The following is a 20,463-nucleotide window of genomic DNA, read 5'->3' on the forward strand; positions in this document are numbered from 1 at the left end:
AATGTTTCCTGACTGGTACGAAACGATTGCAGCACTCGTATATTTTTGAATAAAAATATCCAACAGCCTCATCAGCATGTCGAACTTCGAACAAACCAGCCCAGTCTATTTTAGATAAAGCCGCATACAATTCCTGATAGTCCGCTTTACGCCAATTCCAATCAGGACATATACCCTGTTGCCGAGGGGCACGAAAGAGCGAAGGCCTCGCGCTACATTCTAACTCTATCGTCACTTCCAGTGCAGGGTGGTATAATCTATCCAACGGAACCAGACGATCATAGACGACTGAAACGTTAACCCTATCAGGGGCAAAGTCACTCAATATTACGTCTAATTTCGAGCCATGACTATTAAACACAGTATTATAGTCTTGTAACTTACAAAATTCACAGAATAAATTAAATTGTGTATTTACATTATTAGAAAATGAATTTAAATTAAAGTCACCTTATTAGGTGACTAAAACATCAAAGTCAGGGTACGAACAGATAGCATTTTCAATGCATGTCAGTGTGCTCAGATAATGTTCATCGTCACAACTTGTAGACAAATACACGACACAACATAACAATTTTACACTATTACATTTGATAGTAGCGAATAACAGTTCCTTGTCTGGCGTTGCTCCATCAATATCTGTAATCTCACGTACAGAATAGCAATCACGCACCACAAGCAACGCTCCACCCCAGCCAGCGTCGCACATTCGGTCTCGACGAATTACCACATATCCTGGTGGAAACAGTTCTCCATCAGACACAGAGCTAGATAAAAACGTCTCCGTCAATCCGATTATATCGTATGTAGATTGCATAATGTTATTATGAAATACGGTAGTCTTAGACCGTAGACCACGTACATTTTGATAATAGCAACTAATAGTTTTGAGTTTGCGCCTATCACTTCTCCTGTTTGTTGCGAAAAATATGTCGCCAAGGTTTGACACAGATGTTCACAGCCCAATTGTCTGGGTTCAGGAGTAGATTAGTTAGCTCAGGTGGTACTGCAAGCTTGAACGAAGCGTAGTCTCCTCGTGCCTTAAGCGCTTCTACGAAACAAACATCAGCCCCACATATTGTTTTAAGATGGGCATTTACTTGCTCGACTGTAGTACCCTCCTTTACGTAATACAGGTGCAAGAAGGCTTTCTTTTCAGCAGCACACAGTTTTTCACAGTTTTTAACAATCTACTACTATATATATAATATATATAACTGCCTCGGTGGCCGAATGGTTACCTGACTGCCACGCAGAGGTCCCAGGTTCGATTCCCGGGCCGGGAGAAATATTTGTATGACCTACATTTATTTCTCTCGTGAGTTTGGGTGTAATTTGTGGTTGTCTATGTGTGTGTCCATGGCACCCGCGACACAGGGTTTCCCTAGTGCGGGGCTATGTTGAGTGTGTGCGTTATTATTTATTTATTTATTATATTATTTTTATTGAATATCATGATGTTTTTACTATAATGACATGACATTCATCTATTTTGTGAAAATACTCCGCTAGTTTGTTATTAATGATACAAAGACAAAAAAAAACAAGCAAAAAAATCCTTCCTTCCTTCGATCCGACTGGACTAGAACCAGCGTCTGTCGCCTCAACGTGGCTACCACTCTGCCAACTGAGCTACGTATTGATCCAGATGATCTTACGAGGGAATTTTCCTTTGGGTTTGTTCGATCTTTGCATCAATAATAATAATATGTTTTTTTTGTATAACTATAATAATATTTAACCTTAAATAGTGAATTATTACAAAATCAACTGTTGTTCCACCTATCTTTCAATCTTTCGTCATGAATATTTTAATGATAAAATCGTAAGCGCTTCGAGCAGTCAGACTCAGCGCAACAATTATTACGATGAAAATTCTTAATTAAATCCGTCGAAACTCTGTTATTGTCCGAAGCGGAATTATATTCGGTATTAATGAACCTCACTAATTGTTTCCAATTCATTGGTTTATAACTTTGTAAGTGTTTTGTTATGAAAATCTGTATTTAATGTTATTCTTTCTCTATTGTTAACGAAACTATGTTTCTTGATTTACGTCACGTCAAATACTTTTTGTCTAAGATATTATTTACTTGTTTATTTGCATTTCATATTTCTTCGCCAGATCCCTTTTTTCTATCTCTTTTCCTAATGCCGTTTCCCAATTTAATGTTTATATTAAATAGTTACCTTGTTAGTGACTGAAATGCCAACCACGAAAAGCCAAGATCAAAAAGAAAGTCTATGAAAAGTGGAAAAAGTCTGTAGTTGCTACAAACTCATTGTGAGTAATATTATTCTACATTTAGAATAATATTACTCAGCCTAGCCAGGTTACTGTTGGCACCAAAGTAACAGCGACAATGAAAGTAATTAATTTTTATTTTTGTAGACTTCCACGGTTACAATTCATAATACTTATCAGGGTAGTTAATAAGAAAGGTAGATACTAGATACACGGTACAAATTTATTAACAGTTAAGAAATTAGTAGAAGGTGGACTAATTTGTTAGCTTCTAAAAGAATATAATGTGTCCACTAATTCAATTTATGGTTAAAGGGGTATTCCATTTCCCTCTAACGAAACTACAAATAATCTATCATTGCGAGAAAAATAACTTTGTCAGAATAAATACACCAAATAGGCAAAATAGGCGCTTTGTCGTCGAGTTGCGGATACCAGCCCGTTGCACTAAGTACCAAGTAAATACACAAAAACAGCGTAGTGTCAGGATTACAGATGAGTTTAACTTTTCGCAGCAAAGTTTGTTAGAGTACCGCAATGAAATAATTTCAGTATCATCGTTATCTGGATAGCACTATGAGGCCAGAACTAATACAGCGTGTCAGCAAATTGCTGCTGTTTGAAATAGTTTACTAATGCGAGTCATTCAAAACATCAGCATTAGAGATTCACTAGCAGTGAAGCGAGATCAAACCATCAAATGAGTTTAGCTATCGACTGAATTCTTACAGTGAATAATCTTCATTAAAAAATATACAACTTCTGAGTTGTAACTATTTAACTTCGTCATGGCTTTCAGCAAGGGTTGCGGACGAGGGGAACACCTCGCCTAACAAGCTCCGATAAAACAAATATTTGAGTTTGAGTGAAACGACCTGCGCCCTTAACCCTTATTTACGTCTCCAGCCCCGAAGCGATTAATAAATTCATTTCCACAGACGAATACGGCCATAAACCGTTAACTTTTTACCTTATCGTAGTACCATTAGGTGTAATATAGGATCATGGACAATCGATACCCTACGATACCTGCCGCCTAGCCGACCGTTTGGTTTCGAGAGACAACAGAAAAGTGAAAAGGAATTCCAGCCTTTTGATTTGAAAATTGGTATTTATGTAATACGTATGCAATATCATTCATTAATGGTGCCTTTCCTCCCTGAAGGAAGGAGGAAGGAAGACTAATGATGCAATAAGGAAATCAAATCATGCCAAAATTAATTTTACGGCTTTTCCGGTTAAAGGTTAAGTTTGTTTAACACCTTTGTTCTTACTGATATACTCAGAACCAAATAAACGGTTAGAAGGTCTGGTATCTTAGGGCATCGACTGTACTTGTTGTATCACAAGCATTATTTATTCTCAAAGGCATAAAGACAATAGAGCCTAAACAAGACCTAAAATAATACGCCTTTATGTAAGAATATTTAAAGTACACATAAGACCCTGGTGGCATGACACTGACAAAATACATAATTTATAGTACGTTATGTAGGCGAGACAAAAACGTGCAGTATTTGATAGGAGTCGAGCGGAGTTTGCGATGGAATTTGTGAGCATTTCTCAATATTCATAGCGAATATCGCGAGGCGCGAGCCTCCGTCGAACCTCGAGAAGAGCTGGGGCTGGCACGCATTGTTAGTGGATTCCTTTTCGGAAGGTAGACACAAACTGCGGACTTATTTGAATTCTCATCATCTCATTCCAACTCAGTATTTCATAACAATGAAGTGAATGTAATTTGAGTTTCAATTCAATTCAATTCGCGAGAAATTATATAAGCAATCTTTGTTGTCTAGTGGGAACTTGTCGGCAATGTTTAAAAAAACAAGATAACAAAACAAATTTTTGCTTTAGTGACCAAACTTGGACCCCGTGCAGCGGAAGTCGCGACTGAGCCTGCACCGACGCCGCCAGCTACGCAGCCGCCACCTGCGACAACCACTACACCAGCAAAAACTGAACGGTACGTAAGAAATAGTCGATATTTCTTAAACACAACAATAAATTTATGTTACTCTAGTGAACAAACAAAGAAACGCTCTACGATTACTTGTATAACGTTTACGGAGCACAATGTATTTATTTATATGTACATGCATATACTTACACATGTAGATCTAAAAGTCAGCCACCACAACCTTGGCCAGACTTAGCTTTAATAGATTATTCAAAGGGTGCTTCACTTGGTTTACATTTGCATTTAGCACATAATTGGTCCGTTTGTAGCCTCTTTTCAATAACTTAGACGGAAGATGAGTAATTTTTTTATAATATCAAGTGTTGGGCGAATAAGTCGTGGGTCTGGTGGTAAGCGACACGCCTGTCCATAACAGTTGCAGTGCCACTCAGAGCTTTAAAACGCAATGACCGGTGGGGCATTGCCACTGCGCCTGTCACCCTGAGATATAAGTTGACAAGTCCCATGCGCACATGGGACTTGTAGGTACAGTAGGTAGTAGGTTTTCAAGGGTAGAGGTGTTCCCCTATCCTTCAAAACCGGAACGCAGTAATGCTCACATTACTGCTTGGCAGCAGAAATAGGTAAGGTGGCCATACTTCCCTGAACGAAACAAGGGAAGTAACAAAAGGAACTCGATTTATGTTCTTTTTATATATTTTTAAGTGCGTTAATGCTTAAAGTTTACCTTCATTACGGATAAATCATTTCTCCTGGGGCTTGTGAACAGTGGCATTTCTTACTCACATTTAGTTATATTCATATTATATTCAGGTTTTTTATTAAGTTGACTTTTCCTAAGTCTTTGATTATCATTCAATTTACGAATGTACACTTTATTTTGTTGTAGCGAGGCGGGAAAAGCTCCTTCTCGTGCCGGTGCGTGTCGGGTATGCTTGAAGGCTTTGAAACCAGGAGAAGTGTTTCACACCTGCAACGGCTGCCAACATCGCGTTTGCGAGGATTGTTCTTCATATTCCAAGCCAGCTAGCGATGAAGAAGCGGTAAGATCCAAGGTTTTCGAACTAATGTTTCGAAAAAATTAATAACTACTTACATCAAATCGTCTCCGTGAAAAATTAAAACTGCTTGAAACAAACAAAGAAATAACGTGTTTCAATAATGCTTTCTTACGACATTTTCGCTAGCACGAAGGCAATAAAGTGTGATTTATACCTATGGCACCTGCGAACGTGTGACTGGCGATGACGCAGCAAAATATCCAAGTTCCATAGAAGTCAATAAAGGAGACGTGTCCCTCTTATTGAGAGCGGGTGTTGGCGGATATTTGATCGAACCTTTCCATGGGTTCGTCCGGAAAGACCTCTTTTCCAAAAAATGTCTATCATGGCCGTCAATACAATATACGTCGTTCTACCGCCTTCCGCTTGATCTTCTCACCCAAAATATATGGTTGAAGTTTTTGTTATATTTTCCATTACGTTATTGATAACAAATAGTATATTTTACTGATTATATCATCATCAACCCATTTATACGTCCTAATACTGGACACGGGTGTCCGCTCAGGCTAGTGTTTATTATACTGCCCTCGTAACGAGAAAAGGCACAATTATGCATACTTTATACGACAGTTGTGCCCTCTTTCGTTCCGAGGGCGGCATAGTCCGCCACGCTGCTCCAGTGCGGATTGGGGACTTCACATGTTTTCGGGAAGTTGTGAACTTTCTTCTGCGTGCTGCATTTCATCACGATGTTTTTCTTGTAATATGAGTACCAGAGAAACTACACAGGGACATTACCCACAACACCCATACCAGAATCAAAAGTCCATTTCCCAAATTGATTTAATAAAATGAATGAAAAAGTATCATTTCCAATCTGTAAGAATCGCGTAAGCGCAAGAACTCGATAAAATCAAAAGTTATTTTCTGCTATTATATATAGCTGTATTGTACTGCACAGGAATACCCCTGGCTTAAGAGTTAGAGTTATAATGCTTAGTCTTATTTATTTTAAAATTTATAAATCAAGTTTCTGTATAAATTATTATTGTGATAAAAAAATAAATATTATACCATCACATACGTTGCAAAGTAAGTAACTAAAACACTTGTGTTATGGAAATCAGAAAACAACGACGGCACCACAGACACCCAGGTCCTAGACCCGAGATAATACAGAAAAGTTAGTTTTTCTACATTGGCCCGGCTGGGGATCGAGCCCGGGACCTCAGAGATGGCGACACTATGAAAACCAGTGTACAACTTGACCACAGAGGTCGTCATAAAAAAATATTATTATTGTTATCATTTGCCTTAACCTCATACGCAGGTGATGATGGATGTATTTCATATGTGTACAGTTGGTATAATTGCTCGTATCCACGCAGAATTCATGGCAGTGTTCCGTCTGCCGACGCAAAGCAGCGCCGCGGCTTCCACCTTCAGCACAAGATAGCACCGACTCTTTACTAGACGTGCCGGTGTTAGAAGCACTGCAGCGGCGGCATTCAGAAGCACGTCTTGGCAGTGGCAGCAGCAGTAGTGCACTCGCGCCGCCGCGCTCTCCCGAGCTCCGTCGCCATTCCGATGTATCACCTGCTTCATTGAAGGAACTTGAAAAGGTAATGTTTGTGAAAGATCCAATCCACAAGTTGATAATGTTTGAAATCGTCTCTCATTTGATACATTATCTTAAGGTCACATCATACTTGCATTTAAATATATTCATTGTACTGTCTGTCACTTCTCGCCACATTGCATGTTACATGCATCGTTGATAATATTTGTAACCACGCTGCCCGCGGCGGCAGTTAAAGGGCGGCGGCAGCACGACGCCATCGGTAGAATCCCGCCGACCCAGCACCGTTACGCCAGTCCGTCGGCGATCGGTGCGCACTCCACGACAGCGCTCGTGCGAGGATGACCAGCAAGCACCCGCACTATCCAACTTACCAGCACCACCACCCATGTCCAGAAGGTATCTAACATCTCCGATAGATCATCCGAGTAATCCATATGATATATTTAGATGTTACAAGGTAATTTTTTTTTCCAGATCTTCAGCAGTGGACGTAGTCTCAGGTGCACAATCAAGACGTGGCTCATACAGAGCACCAGATGAGACTGAACCATCCACACCACAAATTTCTGGCCTGAGCGTTGACGAGGACAGACCTATTAGACGCCGAGGCAGTCAATTGTATGTAACCTCCAAATATCTAGTCTTTGTAGATTTGAACTCTAATAAATCGATTTTTCTCCGTGTGTGATAGGCCGGATATAGCAGCATTACAACAGAGGACAGGTGCGTTAAGTGCAATGGCAGGATTGTCAACTCGTGGAGACTCATCGACGGACCCACCATCTTCGGCGGCCCCGGCGCCCTCCGCTGCCGCGATTGCCGCAGCGCGCCAGATGTCGGTCGACGCAGAAGCCATCAAAATAGTGATACACGATGTTGACGACCGCTCCCCTAGGCGCGTCTCGCTACGGCGTGACCCTAATGACAAAGGACACCGATGTAAGTATACAAAGTTCTTTTCGTGCCAATTAGAGCGATACTGTCGCAAAATATCTGGAAGTAAATATTACGTATGTTTATGGACTTTTACATAGGGAGTGCAAATGTATCGCATGTTTCAGCACGTGGTTTCGGAATGCGCGTAGTAGGCGGCAAACCAGATGCGAGCGGACGGCGCGAAGCTGTCATAGTTTGGACAGTTCCTGGGGGCCCCGCAGACCTCGCCGGTCTTCAACAGGGTGATAAGGTATGCACTGAGTTTTATAACCTACAGTGAAAAACGCACATAAAGTTCCGTATACCATGCACATGAAGTCCCGTCAACTACTATAAATAAATATAAAATCAATACGTTCTTAGGTATTGGAATGGGGTGGGGTGCCTCTAACAGAACGCAGCTTTGAGGAAGTGTGTGCAGTATTGGAGCGCGGCGGGGATAACGTGGAGTTACTGGTAGAGCCTGCGCCGCAGCTCGACGACTCTCCTGCCGCGCCCACGACTCACCACCATCATGCTCTATATGGTAACTACATCAATTTAATCACGTTCTTGTACTGTTGCATCACTTCACTCTATCCAACTTTGTCAAGTACTATTTTTCCTAATGCACTTGGTTTCTTCTGTTATCAATACTTATATTTATCGATTTCACTGTTAAATTTAAAACACTTACGTATTGTGAGAAGTCAACTATTTTTATTTACATTATGGGGTAAAAAAGATAGTATTATTTATGATGTACAATAATGCATATTTTCAACTTACTTCAAGGAACTTATAAATTTTACCTCTTTTTTCTTACTTTTTGCTAAGTTAGTAAAAATTATTGTATTAAAATATACTACATGATGTTGTTTTATTTCTCGAAATAAACATAATATTTTCTATACAGGAAGTTACAACTAAATGGTAGATTGCATTCAGTGTTCAATTTAGCTTTGGTTTTAATCGTTTTAATACAGATGTAATAATGCAAAAACGCACTCATTAAAGTGTTTACTTAAATACTCCGAAGCAGTTACAGTTCCGTCGAGATTTCATCTAAATTCCTTATTAATAGGCTTCGTTAGTTTCCACAACTCGCGAACTAGGTCATGTAAAGCCGCACTATTGCATACTCCAATTGAATTATTGGAATCCATTTGCAAGTGAAATGTTTAGCAATTAAACTGGATAGAATAGACTAATTAATTTCCGTCATAACCTGCTAATTAATTACGTTGCTGTTTACAGTATCTCTTCTTATTCTCTTCCTTCTATTCACACATACTTCAATTTTATTTATTCTCTTATCTGGACTTTCTAACACTATCACTTCACCTTTACCGCTTTCAAATCTTTCTTTCATCACTTTCAATCTTTATTATATTTTTAGACTTTAGCTCTTGCAATCATTTAATGAAACAAATACGATAAAGGATGTGATTGCACATTTTTGATTGGAATTCCTCAGTTGTCAGGTTCAGTGGTAGTGTAATGCACATTGTTTTGGTTCACAGAACCGGATACCGACAAATCACCATCGTCGCCGACCCGACGGAAATTGCCGAAAACCCCGGTATAATACCCACTAGGCTTTAATTGTAACAATATGTGTTGTGAACCCATAAGACACTGAGCTGACTAGCTCGCTCCTTCATAAACTAGTAGAGACTGTCACTCGGTGCCTACTATTCTGCGCTTCTCGGATCACTCATTATTATTGTGGTCTAAACTTTTATTTTGTAATCATAAAACGTTAGTGGATCACCACAAATAAAGTCATAATATCTCGTAGCATAATCCCATCTTTATTATTAATTGTAATTATCTGTACAATATCCTGTAGAGAATTACTTTTTTACTTTAGGTATAAGCCAATTTCGAGCCCTATTTCGGGTATTTATAGTGTGATGTGGATGATCCACTAACCTAAATCGAAAGAGAGATAGATGTTGGTACAATGTGTGATGGTGCCTATTGGTGTACTCTTTTATCACCCAAACCGTGTGACCTGAGGGCGCGACCGCTGCAGCCCTAGCGCCGCGCCGTTCTGTGTCCAAGCTGAAACCCATAATATGATTCCACTCCGTAAACTGATACGAAAGTCTCACCCTATTACGCAGGTAACAAAACCTTTTCTACTCTCGATCGAACGGTCTGGATTTAAGTCATATAAACATACGAAATTCCGGTAGTTTTCGTGATAATAGTGTTCTGGACAAAGGCGGAGTCATCGATTTTCACTTACCATAATATCGTTGCGATATGCGGGCTCTGGTTTCGGATTGGATGGAGATGTGGAGTGCAAGGGCTGGACTCCGTTGATCTGCTGTGATACTGTAGCACTAATCAGTCGAACATCTTCCATGTTAGTCTAGTTATAAGAGATTAGTGTTTCTATTTACGAACGTAGATGTACTTTTAACTTTGTTAACCTTTACTGTTTAGAGAAAGGGATACTCTGTTTGTTTACTTGAAATATTTATATACCTACATATATTTTTAACTTCATTTGTTATCTATATATGCGTTATACGTTACCGTTTATATAATGATGATTATCCTAAGTGAAGTGTGTGAAAAAATGCTACCTACTTATTTTCAGATTTTTATTTTTTCTATCACCCGACCAATTTCATAATTCGCCACCGGCACCGGGCGGAGTTCAATTGTAGGGACCGATCGGCAAATTGACAAATTATGACGAATCACATTTCAATCAGTAAGTGTAGACAGAGGCTAATCACACCTTTAGTGTTCAATGGTAGAGTAGGGGACTCGTCCCGATACAGCCCATCTATAGGATCTGGTGGATGATTAGTTATTCTTTACCACAATATCAACAAAATTTAGAAAAGCTAGAACGCCGCAGCTTCCAGCTTAGCTAACGAATCGACACCTGATCGAAATTATATTCCGCGAATAGTTACGCTAACACGAGCAGTTCACAATACACAGACAAAAGTGGAAAGCACAAGTGATACGATAGCAGCCAGAGACAGCTTCCAGGACACGCGACATATGAGACAAGAAGCGGAGGAGGTGAGCGCTACCCGAGCGACCGGCTCGTTACTGTAATGTTGTCTCCGACCCGCATCCTCGACGTCGCACTTCCGTTTGTACAGTCTCATGTCTTGCGCATCGAGTGTCTGTTCCGAGTCTTGCTGTTGACTTTAGTGTACGAGTAGTGTATGCCGCACTTGTGAAGACGCTCAGCGACTAGCCGTAGTGCTTCGAGTGGTGGAGCACGGTACACCGCACTGCCGGAACCCCTTGAGCGACAGGCGCACACCGACGCTTCTGTCTCGTGACCGACACCTACAACGACACCATGTACATAACCGCTCCGCTCGTACTGTAGCTATTGTTACGAATCGTTATTCGACTGAAAACTGCATGAAATTGGCACACTGTGGATATGTGCATAATGGTCTAGTAAAAAGCACCGTATACGGAAATGACAAGCCTTTGTGTAAAACAACTTTCATAAAATGCGCTGTGTTATATAGACAAGATGAAATGTTTATTTATATATACAAAGATCGAACATACAAAAATATTTTCGTCGACCCAGTAGGATTTGAACCCACGTCTATGCGGCACGGTAGCATTGCTTTAACCATCTGAATCACGGGTCCAGTTACAGAGTCGTTTAAATTCTTCTATGTTTTTTTGTTTTTGTTTTAGATCTTTGTACTGACTTTCGGCATTCGTCGTCGCTAGTGACATCTAGTAAGAGATTATTGAATAACCTTCTCACCGTAGCCAATACCTTTACAGGAATCACAACTGACGCAGATGTCGCTTTTCGATCAGATGTATTTATTGACATTTTTGGTGAAATGACTCCACTAGTTTAGTTATGATTATAAATAAATGCAAAGATCGAAGACTCAGAAAAATTTTCGTGGATCCGGTGGGACTTAAATCCACGTCCATGTTGCACGTTTGAAAATTTTTCTGTGTTCGATCTTTGTGTTCATAATCATAACAAGGGGCCTACCCTACCATACCGTCTACACTACCATAACCTTTCCAAAAACAATCTTATTTCAATGTAAGCTTGAAGTAAGCTTATTGTAATATTACTCATATTCGTACCATGACGACTCTGTGAACCAAGTATGAATGTATTATTACAAAAGTGATTGAAAGAACGAATGATTTCGCAATATTGTCTATTCCTTACTAAAAATAGGAAAGAGATAAAGCTATGTGAACTATATAATGCCTTCTCTTTCTTTTTTGATGTTTCGAATTGTCTTATCGTAGTATAATGTTTAAATACTTAATGTTATTTACATTCAGAGAATTTTGGCTGTTAAAAACAGAAAAATATATAAAAATAAAATCTATTAAAACTACGTTGTTTTCAATAATTTTTCCGCATTTTCATGGAGAAAAATAAACAAAACAAGCTAAGTCTTGATAGTCACGTTGTGAATTCGGAATTATAGTCTAATGACAACTGTTAGTTTCGCCATGGAGCATATAGATGGAGCTGTCATAATTTTACTTTTATTTAACGAGAAATTATTTCCTATGTGCTATTAAATAAAAAATAAACAAAATATTGAAGAGATATATGTAAATAAATAAGTTCCACTTAACTTTTAATCATTACAAATCGATATAAAGACAATAAAACTGAAAATAATATTGTTGCCATTGAACTTAACTATGTTAAGATTGCTAAATATGACATAAGGGCGATATTACTTTAATGTTAAAGTCGCGTCATAGTACGAACTGAGTGAATAAATAGACTAATAGTCACAAAGCTGCCAATACAGCATAACACAACATCATAGTTTTAACATTACAATAAGCTTACTTTAAGCGCGTTATGGTACGAAAAGTCAGTGTAAAGTAATATTGTTTTAAGAGGTTGTGGTAAGCTCCAAAACGAATGGAGTTATTTCACAAAAAATCTCAATAAAAACATTTTATCGAAAAGCGACATCTGCGTCAGTTGTGATACCTGTAAAGGTATCGGCTGCGGTGAGAAGATTATACAAAAATCTCTAACTAGATGTCACTAGCGGCGACGAATGCCGAAAGTCAGTACAAAGATCTATGACAAAAACACATAGGAGAATTTCGACGACTCGGTAACTGGACCCGTGGGTCAGATGGTTAGAGCAATGCTACGGTGCAGCATGGACATGGGTTTAAATCTCACCGGGTCGACGAACATTTTTCTGTGTGTTCGATCTTTATATTCATAATCATAACAAAACTAGTGGAATTATTTCACAAAAAAATCTCAATAAAAATGTTTATTTATAATCATATTCATTTTACTATATTTGGCGAATTATACGTGTGTATTTTTACCGCTTCATTTGTAATTAATTTTACATTTTTACAGTTACTTAAGGTCGATGTAACCGAATGATAAATAACATCCTACATATTATACATCCATCACAATCGGTTATTTTTCTGATGATGTTTTAATATTCAAAATGAGTCAAAAATCAAATTAGATTTTTAAATTACTTTATTTACATATTATAATATTAGACAACAGTTGTTGATTGGCATACTATTGTAATCGCAGAAGTATAGGTGAATTTGCAAATACCATGTAGTAGAACCTTGAACATTAACTACCCAAAAGAAAGTTGCAATGTAGAGACACCAATAGCCAACCTTGATATCACTCTGTAACCCAGCAGCATTTGAAATATTTTTTGGCACATGAAACCATGCTGTCTATTTATAAGGTTCTTTTATAAGCGTTCTCAGCGAGATCTAAACTTTTGTTCGGCTACATCCCAAATAGGTGTCTAGGTACATGCAGCTTGTCCAGGTATCAGCATGATACAGCTTTCTGCATGGCGGATCAGAGCGTCCGAATGTTTTAATTAATTTATGTTTGAATAGAATTGCCTCAGCCCGACGCATGTTTTAATGAAATATTTTGTAAGTCATTCGAATAATATACTTACAATAATCATTTAATCAATATATTTTAAAACAAAGTAAATCTATCGATGGCGATATGATTGCTATGAATAGCACAGAATAAGAAGTTTCGGTTTTATCTTTTACTGATAAGGACTGATCGAATAGCTGATCGTTGCTGCATGTTACTTGATAACAATGCATTCCCGGAAGTCACAACTAATTAGATTTTTGCATCAACTCTTGGTCAATTATTTCCATTTTATTTATGTAACTATTTCTTTTTAACAAATCACCAATTGTGTTAATTATTGTTTTTGTAGAGATGTGGTTATTTTGTTAGTGTTGTAAGATGACTCGACTAGAAAAATGCTTCTGAAGTAATATAAATTGAGTCATAATGCAATTGAAATAAAATTGTTGGAAAGATAATGTTTTGAGCATGGTTGTGTGTATATAGGAGCAAGAACGCGCAGAGCGTGCACGGGAGCGGCCGCCAGCGCGTGCACAAGTACAGGTGTGGTTCGAGAGCGAGATGCGGAAGCTGGTGGTGGTGCTGATCGCTGCCGACGACTTACCACCTCGGGACCACACGCTGGGTTACGGCGACGAGCCTGAAGCCTTTGCGAGGATACGCTTGCTGCCATCGCTGTAATGTTTTATTTGTTTTACCGTAAATGATTTTATACATATAGGGCCCGCCATATTTCTCTTTACTATGTTTTTAATGGACGTCTTTTTACAACATTGAAGTAATTTTCTCTTTTATCTTATCTATGCATCTTATACCCAGGCTCCTTCTTTGCGCTTTTCTTCAATGTATCTTATAATACCTAACTTGCAAAAATAATAATTCCACAGATGCTGGATATTAAATTTCGCGATAACAAAGTGTGTAATACAAGTTACCAACATCAGCTCTTAAATTATACTGGTAGTTAAACGATTAACTGTAGTTGCAGATTTCTTACTACGACCTGATTTTTTACAAGCAAAAATCGTGGTGGGCACAGAGATGGGCAAGTGCCCGGGTTTTAACCCGGCACTTTGTTAACACTGGGTTAAATAAAAAAATGGGGTTAAAACCCACTAATGCTCAAGATCGAAGGCAAAAACTATTTAAACTAAATGTTTGTTGTAAATCGAGTTTTGTTCAAATTAATGGTACTATTACAAAATGTTTATTGCTTTCTTATTTAGAAGATCAACATTGCCTTTCTATTCAATCGGTTCACTTGAAATAAAATAATTCGATACAAAAAATTGTTAGCCGTTGCACTTGAATCGATTTTCGTAAAAATCGAATCGTAATGTGCCTTCTTAGTAGTGAGAACTCACAGGATGCAAGGTGAATATTGTGTGGAATTGCCTCTTTTTCATCGAAAAATTTTTTATATCAAAATTTGTAATAAGTATGGAATTATTCCGTATTCCATATTCACCGTTTCTGCCCACGATTTTCGGCAGAAATGGATTAAAACACGACGCTTTGGGTAAAACCCGGGTAGGTTTATTGGGTTTTAACTCACTGGCCATCTCTGTGTGGGCAACCTGTAACTACTGATAATCGTTTAGTGAATAACCACGAAAGTTTTAAAATCTATATTCAGTGAAAGTTGCCCTCCCGTGGAAACCGATCCAGCCTCGGCATCTTGCAGCCCCGTATGGAACGCCACTCTAGGCTTTGGTGGGCTCACGGCCGATTTGCTGGCAGGAAGGGCCTTAGAGCTCACCCTGTGGGACGCTTGCCCTGGTATAGACCCAGTGCTGATTGGAGAATGCACGGTAAGATTGATTTATTAATAACCCGTTTCTAAATATTTTAGACGCTTAATAACGACACCTTGTGAACCTTAAAAGAGAGCGCTTTTTGTCCATTTGCTCGTGACATAACGTTAAGTCGTTCAAATATCGACACACTTGTTATATTTTCAACAAACGGGCGATTTTAACATTTATAAAAGGTTTTTTCAACTATCACGGTTTTAATTATATATATGAAAAAAAATTGAGTAATAAAAAAATATAATTAAAATATCTTAATATACTATGAAACTTAATAAAAACATAAATTTATACACCATAATCGGCTCAGATATTAACAAAATCTGTCTTAACCATGAAATTTTATGAATACATAATTATTTTAACAACGTCGTATTATAAGGTTTTACAATATTACTATACCACTTTGACCTCTATACCATGTAGCGTATTAACAAACATTATAATGTTAACAGATGGAGATAGAGAAAGCGTCTGCCGAGGATCGCCCGATGTGGTGGATCATAGAGGAGCGCGGGCCACGATCAGCAAACGCATCGCCACGAGGCTCGCTGACAGGTGCGCGATCGTTGCGCCGCGGGGACTTCGCCTCGCAGCGCTCCATCTCAGGTAGATTTGTAGCCTTTTGCTCGCATCTCGCTATCCGATACTTCAATGGAGTTGGTTACATCCAGAGTCACATTTTACAGTTTGAGACTCGCCTTTACAATACGTAATTTCTAAAACTTCGTATTTCAACTGTTGTGCAATTGTTTTAAAATTCTTTATTTAAACATGAATTGTAAACAGTAGCCGTTCATGGTTTTTTTATTCTGGATGTTACCGGCTCTCGCACCATCATACACATAAGGTTGCTGTTTTTTCTTCACGAACTGATCGAAACTCTATTCATATCAACCAATTAGGCATCTGAAGCTAGGAATGCATAATGTGAGTACCTCAAAAAATTATTTTATAGGCTGCACAGGATGTGGTAAGTAATAGATATTAAACAATCAACTGTAGTAAAGGCAGTAGACTTACTTATAGCACTCATTCATATCATTTCACTACCACGCAAATTATTTCAGTAATACACGAAATATATATTTTTTAATTCCTACCTTATTTAGTTATAAACAAACATTCTCCGTATGAAATGTACTAATAGTCTATTGTCTGTTCACATGATCAGATGACGTAGACTCAATAGGCGAGTGCGCGTCCCTACTCCATCCAGACCACGCCTGGGTGGGCGGTTCTCGTCGCGGCTCCTCGCAATCGGAAACCTTGGAAGTGGAAGTCTATCAGCTAGGCAAGGATTTCTCCCGCTCTCTACCTGGATCGCGGCGATCTTCATTCCAGCAACAGGAAAAAGGTCAGAGTTGTCCTTACTTATAACTAAGTTTTAATAATTAACAATTAGATAAGGTTTTGGCTATTAAGGTTATGGAAGTCTTTTATAAGTAGGAATTAGTGTGTTCATAAGTTTTGAGATGAAATAAAAGTTACTAAAAATTTAAATAATTAAGTTATATTTTTAAAATTCAGTTAATAATTGATAAAGAGATAAAAAATACACTAGCCAACAACTACCAGCAATTATTATTCAAAATGACCACCTCTATTCCTAATACAAGCTCTTAGACGTTCTGGCCAATCTCACTCTGGCCGTACCGCCGGCTATTTGCATTTTTAGTTGCTATATCTATTATTATTCAATATTTCCTTTTTGTCTCCATAGAAATTTCTAGACTCAAATACAATGTGTTGATTTGCACTCTCGCCATATTTACGCTTTACTATATCCGAAACTGAATCCAAATCACTAAAAAAATAAACAGAAAAAAAAATTCGTAAATTTCTATTTTTTATTTAATTGCGGTAAACAAATTTGATCCAAGGTTAGGTTAGGCTTGCACGGCACTTGCAAACATTTTGAACTTAATTTTTAATGTAAATAAATATTACATTATAACAATACTGGTATATACTCATAATTAAAAAAATAGGTAAATAAGCGATCGAGAAAGATTACGTATCGCTCGGTCAAGCGGGTGGCGGGGTCACTGCCCTTGCGTGGTGCATACGACTTGAGACAATTTTGCAAAACTTTACAGAATATTTTTTTAAATATTTTTATATGATTTAGCGTTATTTCTATTATTAATTTCTTAAATATGGCGAGAATACAAATAAACACACTGTGCAGTGATGTTCATTTACGATGATTGATGTTTATCGACAATTAATTTTTACTGAAATGTTTGAATTTCTTACTATGAATTTTGTAATTAAACTCCCTAATATGTCGAAGCGGAAGCATTCACGTTAAATTGATTTCTTTTATTTTATTGTTATTATTATTACTAAACATTTTATTTCGATATAACTATAAGACAACTCATATTTCGCACAGCCATATTTCATGTCAATTTGTATGTTGCTGTTGCTTGAATTTTTCTTCAAGAGCGATATCCATACAAAAAGACTTATTTAGATGCTGCAGGAGACGCAAGCCCTGGCGGGCCATCACGGCGTGGGGAGCGCCGCCGTTCTTCCTGCGTCCGTCGCGATCCGGATGACATCTTAAGGTCTCTCCGAGCCGTCAAAGGCGAACTTGGCCGTACGCTCTCGCTTTCGGGGTCCACGGCCAGGCGTAAGTAATGTTAATTCACTGATATGCGGTGATAAAAGAGAAGCTTATATATGACACTTTTAAAAGGACGTTTGAACATTTCCGTTAATACTGTTTGGAAAAATTGTAAGAGAATTTCAATTAGTAACCTTTTTTTAAACATAAAATCTAATCTAATAATACGTAAAAAGTTGAAATAGAAACGTTCTTAAATAGTGTGATTTATGAGGTTCGTGATTCTCCACTTATCGTTCACTACTTATGGCGTGAACCATAAATGGAGTGCTACCATGGTATAGTGACATGATTTATGGAGACGTGTTCCATAGTGAAATGATACGTACATTCGGTAATCATATATTCCTGTTTGTTACTTCAATTGGATTGTAATAACTTAAGTTTTTAAAATTTTGTTGTTTTGATCAACGTCAAATTACTAGATATAAGCATTTAACGTTTACCATGATGTGTCTAAACTCAATCTGTACTTTTGAGACAAAATCATTGAAAAAGTTATTAATATCTGTGGTTGAATAGAATTAGCAAAGATGTTAGCAAACTATATGTTTGCAAAGGAAAACGTCGAAATATGAACCTATGATGATCAATATTATTTTATAGAGTTATACATACGCACTACACATTTGTTTATAATTGATCACAATCCCTTTGCCAATCACGGATAAACAAGCACCTGTATGTTTAGACCACGAGTCCGCTTATGGCTCAGAAAACCGGTCACTAAGACGTACATGTGACCACAGCCTTAACCACCCCTAGTCACCGCAAACACTGAAATATGCAAACAAAAGGGTAGTACTGACCTGTACTATGTTGTGCTTGTTTGGTCAGCAGCAACGGACCGTTAGAACCTCGGTAAGCGACTATACGTGCCGGCGCCCGCGCGAGCTCCCACTCCAGGGTTTGACCGTGCGCGGTGTCGGTGTACGCGATCCCTTGTGACGTCTGTCGGCCGCCAGCCTCCGTATTCCGATTCTGTCTCCGTACCGGCACAAGATCGAGTTTCTTATTCCGTGTCGCCACCTCCTGCCCACGGCTGGATATAGAATAAGCGACGTCGGGGACACGTGCCGGTCGAGACTTAGAAGAGGGGTCTCAGGCCACGTAGTAGCATGGGTCATACATCGCTTGCGCGGCGGCCGCGCGCACGCACCGTTGAATGTGGCTGCGCCCGAAGCTTCTCATCACTTCACTGTGTCTGTACTGTTCTGTCCTGACGCATGCCCGGCCGCGGGCGATCACGCTCACTTCATCTGTTTCTGTGTTCCGTCTGTTCGGCTGCCCGTCTACGTTCACCTCGATGGCATTTTGTCGCTAGGATATTATGGAATTCATCACCTCTGCGAATGTCACTCATTATAACGATGCGCATTCTATTAGATTTTCTGTACATATCTTATCTTAGGCCGTAGCTGGATAAACACAATTTTTATCGAGTACGTTTTACTTTTCTGGACTAGGGAATGAATTATTGCTAGTGAACAAGAAAGAATGTTCTTGTAGGCGTCGCCGCTATAGGTCGCGGTCGCCAAGTTGATGTAGCGCACACACTCGGGCTCGAGAACCTAGCAGTGGCATGAGCTATTTTAATAAAATAGAACATTTAGTATCAACAAATTAATTATAAAATTTACTGACTATTACAATGGCTGCTCATGACACATGCTTACCATAATGAATTGAAGACCGCTTAAGGCAACTATTAGACTCGACTACACTCTTGGCTGCACACGTTACAACGCTTATCCTTTTTATATTATATGTGTGTGTTTAGGAAAGGAGTCGATTTGAATTCTATGTATACGGGACTGTTATACACTGGCACGAAGCTGTTTGACGTGCTTATTTTCATGTAAATGTTTATTTTCATTAAGTGTTCAATTGAATGGTTTCTCGTTTTGTATTTTAATTTGTTCCTTTGAAATTGGTGTTTTAATGCGATAAACGTTTTACTTACAAATTCAGTATTAAAATTACTTATTTACTCTGTTGAATTAGAGCCAAGTAAGCCTGAAATTTCATTGCAGTTTACGGCAGCGCGATTTGCATACAATTGTGTTGTTACCGGCTGTTAGCAAACCGTACATTTTTAATTAAATACCGGTAAAAAGTAACACGAGGTATGCAAGTCGTGCTGTCGTAAAGAGTACTAATGGCTGGGTAAGCGCGTAGAGTTGTCCTTGGCGCGGCGGGTGGGCTGCAGCAGTATTGGTTGTGGCGCGTGCAGGCACTGCGACGGGGCGCAAGGGCAGCATGTGGGCGGCGGTGCCGGCGGCGGCGGCATGCGACGCGCTGGCAGGTGACGAGGACGACGTCGTGCCTCTGGGGCCTGGACAGCTGCCACCGCGCAACGCCACCTTGCCACCGCTGCACGCGGAGATCAATATCAGTATCATTATGGTCAAGGGACAGTTGGAACTTGAGGTACGTTCCATTTTATATCTATAAATTGCAATA

The 20,463-nt window shown here is 38.8% G+C and overlaps 1 protein-coding gene across 1 annotated transcript in view; it reads left to right on the forward strand.

The window, feature by feature from the left end:
* Positions 1-20,463, forward strand: part of LOC113228047 (regulating synaptic membrane exocytosis protein 1) — a 145,552-nt gene that overhangs the window by 119,498 nt on the left and 5,591 nt on the right. The window contains exons 5-19 of the mRNA XM_026461186.1: positions 4,103-4,211; positions 5,056-5,209; positions 6,559-6,792; positions 6,982-7,148; positions 7,227-7,370; positions 7,444-7,691; positions 7,814-7,938; positions 8,052-8,214; positions 9,191-9,249; positions 14,044-14,234; positions 15,194-15,368; positions 15,824-15,977; positions 16,543-16,725; positions 17,848-18,006; positions 20,234-20,430. Coding sequence (XP_026316971.1) covers positions 4,103-4,211; positions 5,056-5,209; positions 6,559-6,792; positions 6,982-7,148; positions 7,227-7,370; positions 7,444-7,691; positions 7,814-7,938; positions 8,052-8,214; positions 9,191-9,249; positions 14,044-14,234; positions 15,194-15,368; positions 15,824-15,977; positions 16,543-16,725; positions 17,848-18,006; positions 20,234-20,430 — 2,462 coding nt within the window. The remainder of the gene's footprint in view (positions 1-4,102; positions 4,212-5,055; positions 5,210-6,558; positions 6,793-6,981; positions 7,149-7,226; positions 7,371-7,443; positions 7,692-7,813; positions 7,939-8,051; positions 8,215-9,190; positions 9,250-14,043; positions 14,235-15,193; positions 15,369-15,823; positions 15,978-16,542; positions 16,726-17,847; positions 18,007-20,233; positions 20,431-20,463) is intronic.

Source organism: Hyposmocoma kahamanoa, unplaced genomic scaffold, assembly GCF_003589595.1.
Source record: "Hyposmocoma kahamanoa isolate Upper Pololo Valley unplaced genomic scaffold, ASM358959v1 220, whole genome shotgun sequence".
Lineage (NCBI taxonomy): Eukaryota > Metazoa > Arthropoda > Insecta > Lepidoptera > Cosmopterigidae > Hyposmocoma > Hyposmocoma kahamanoa.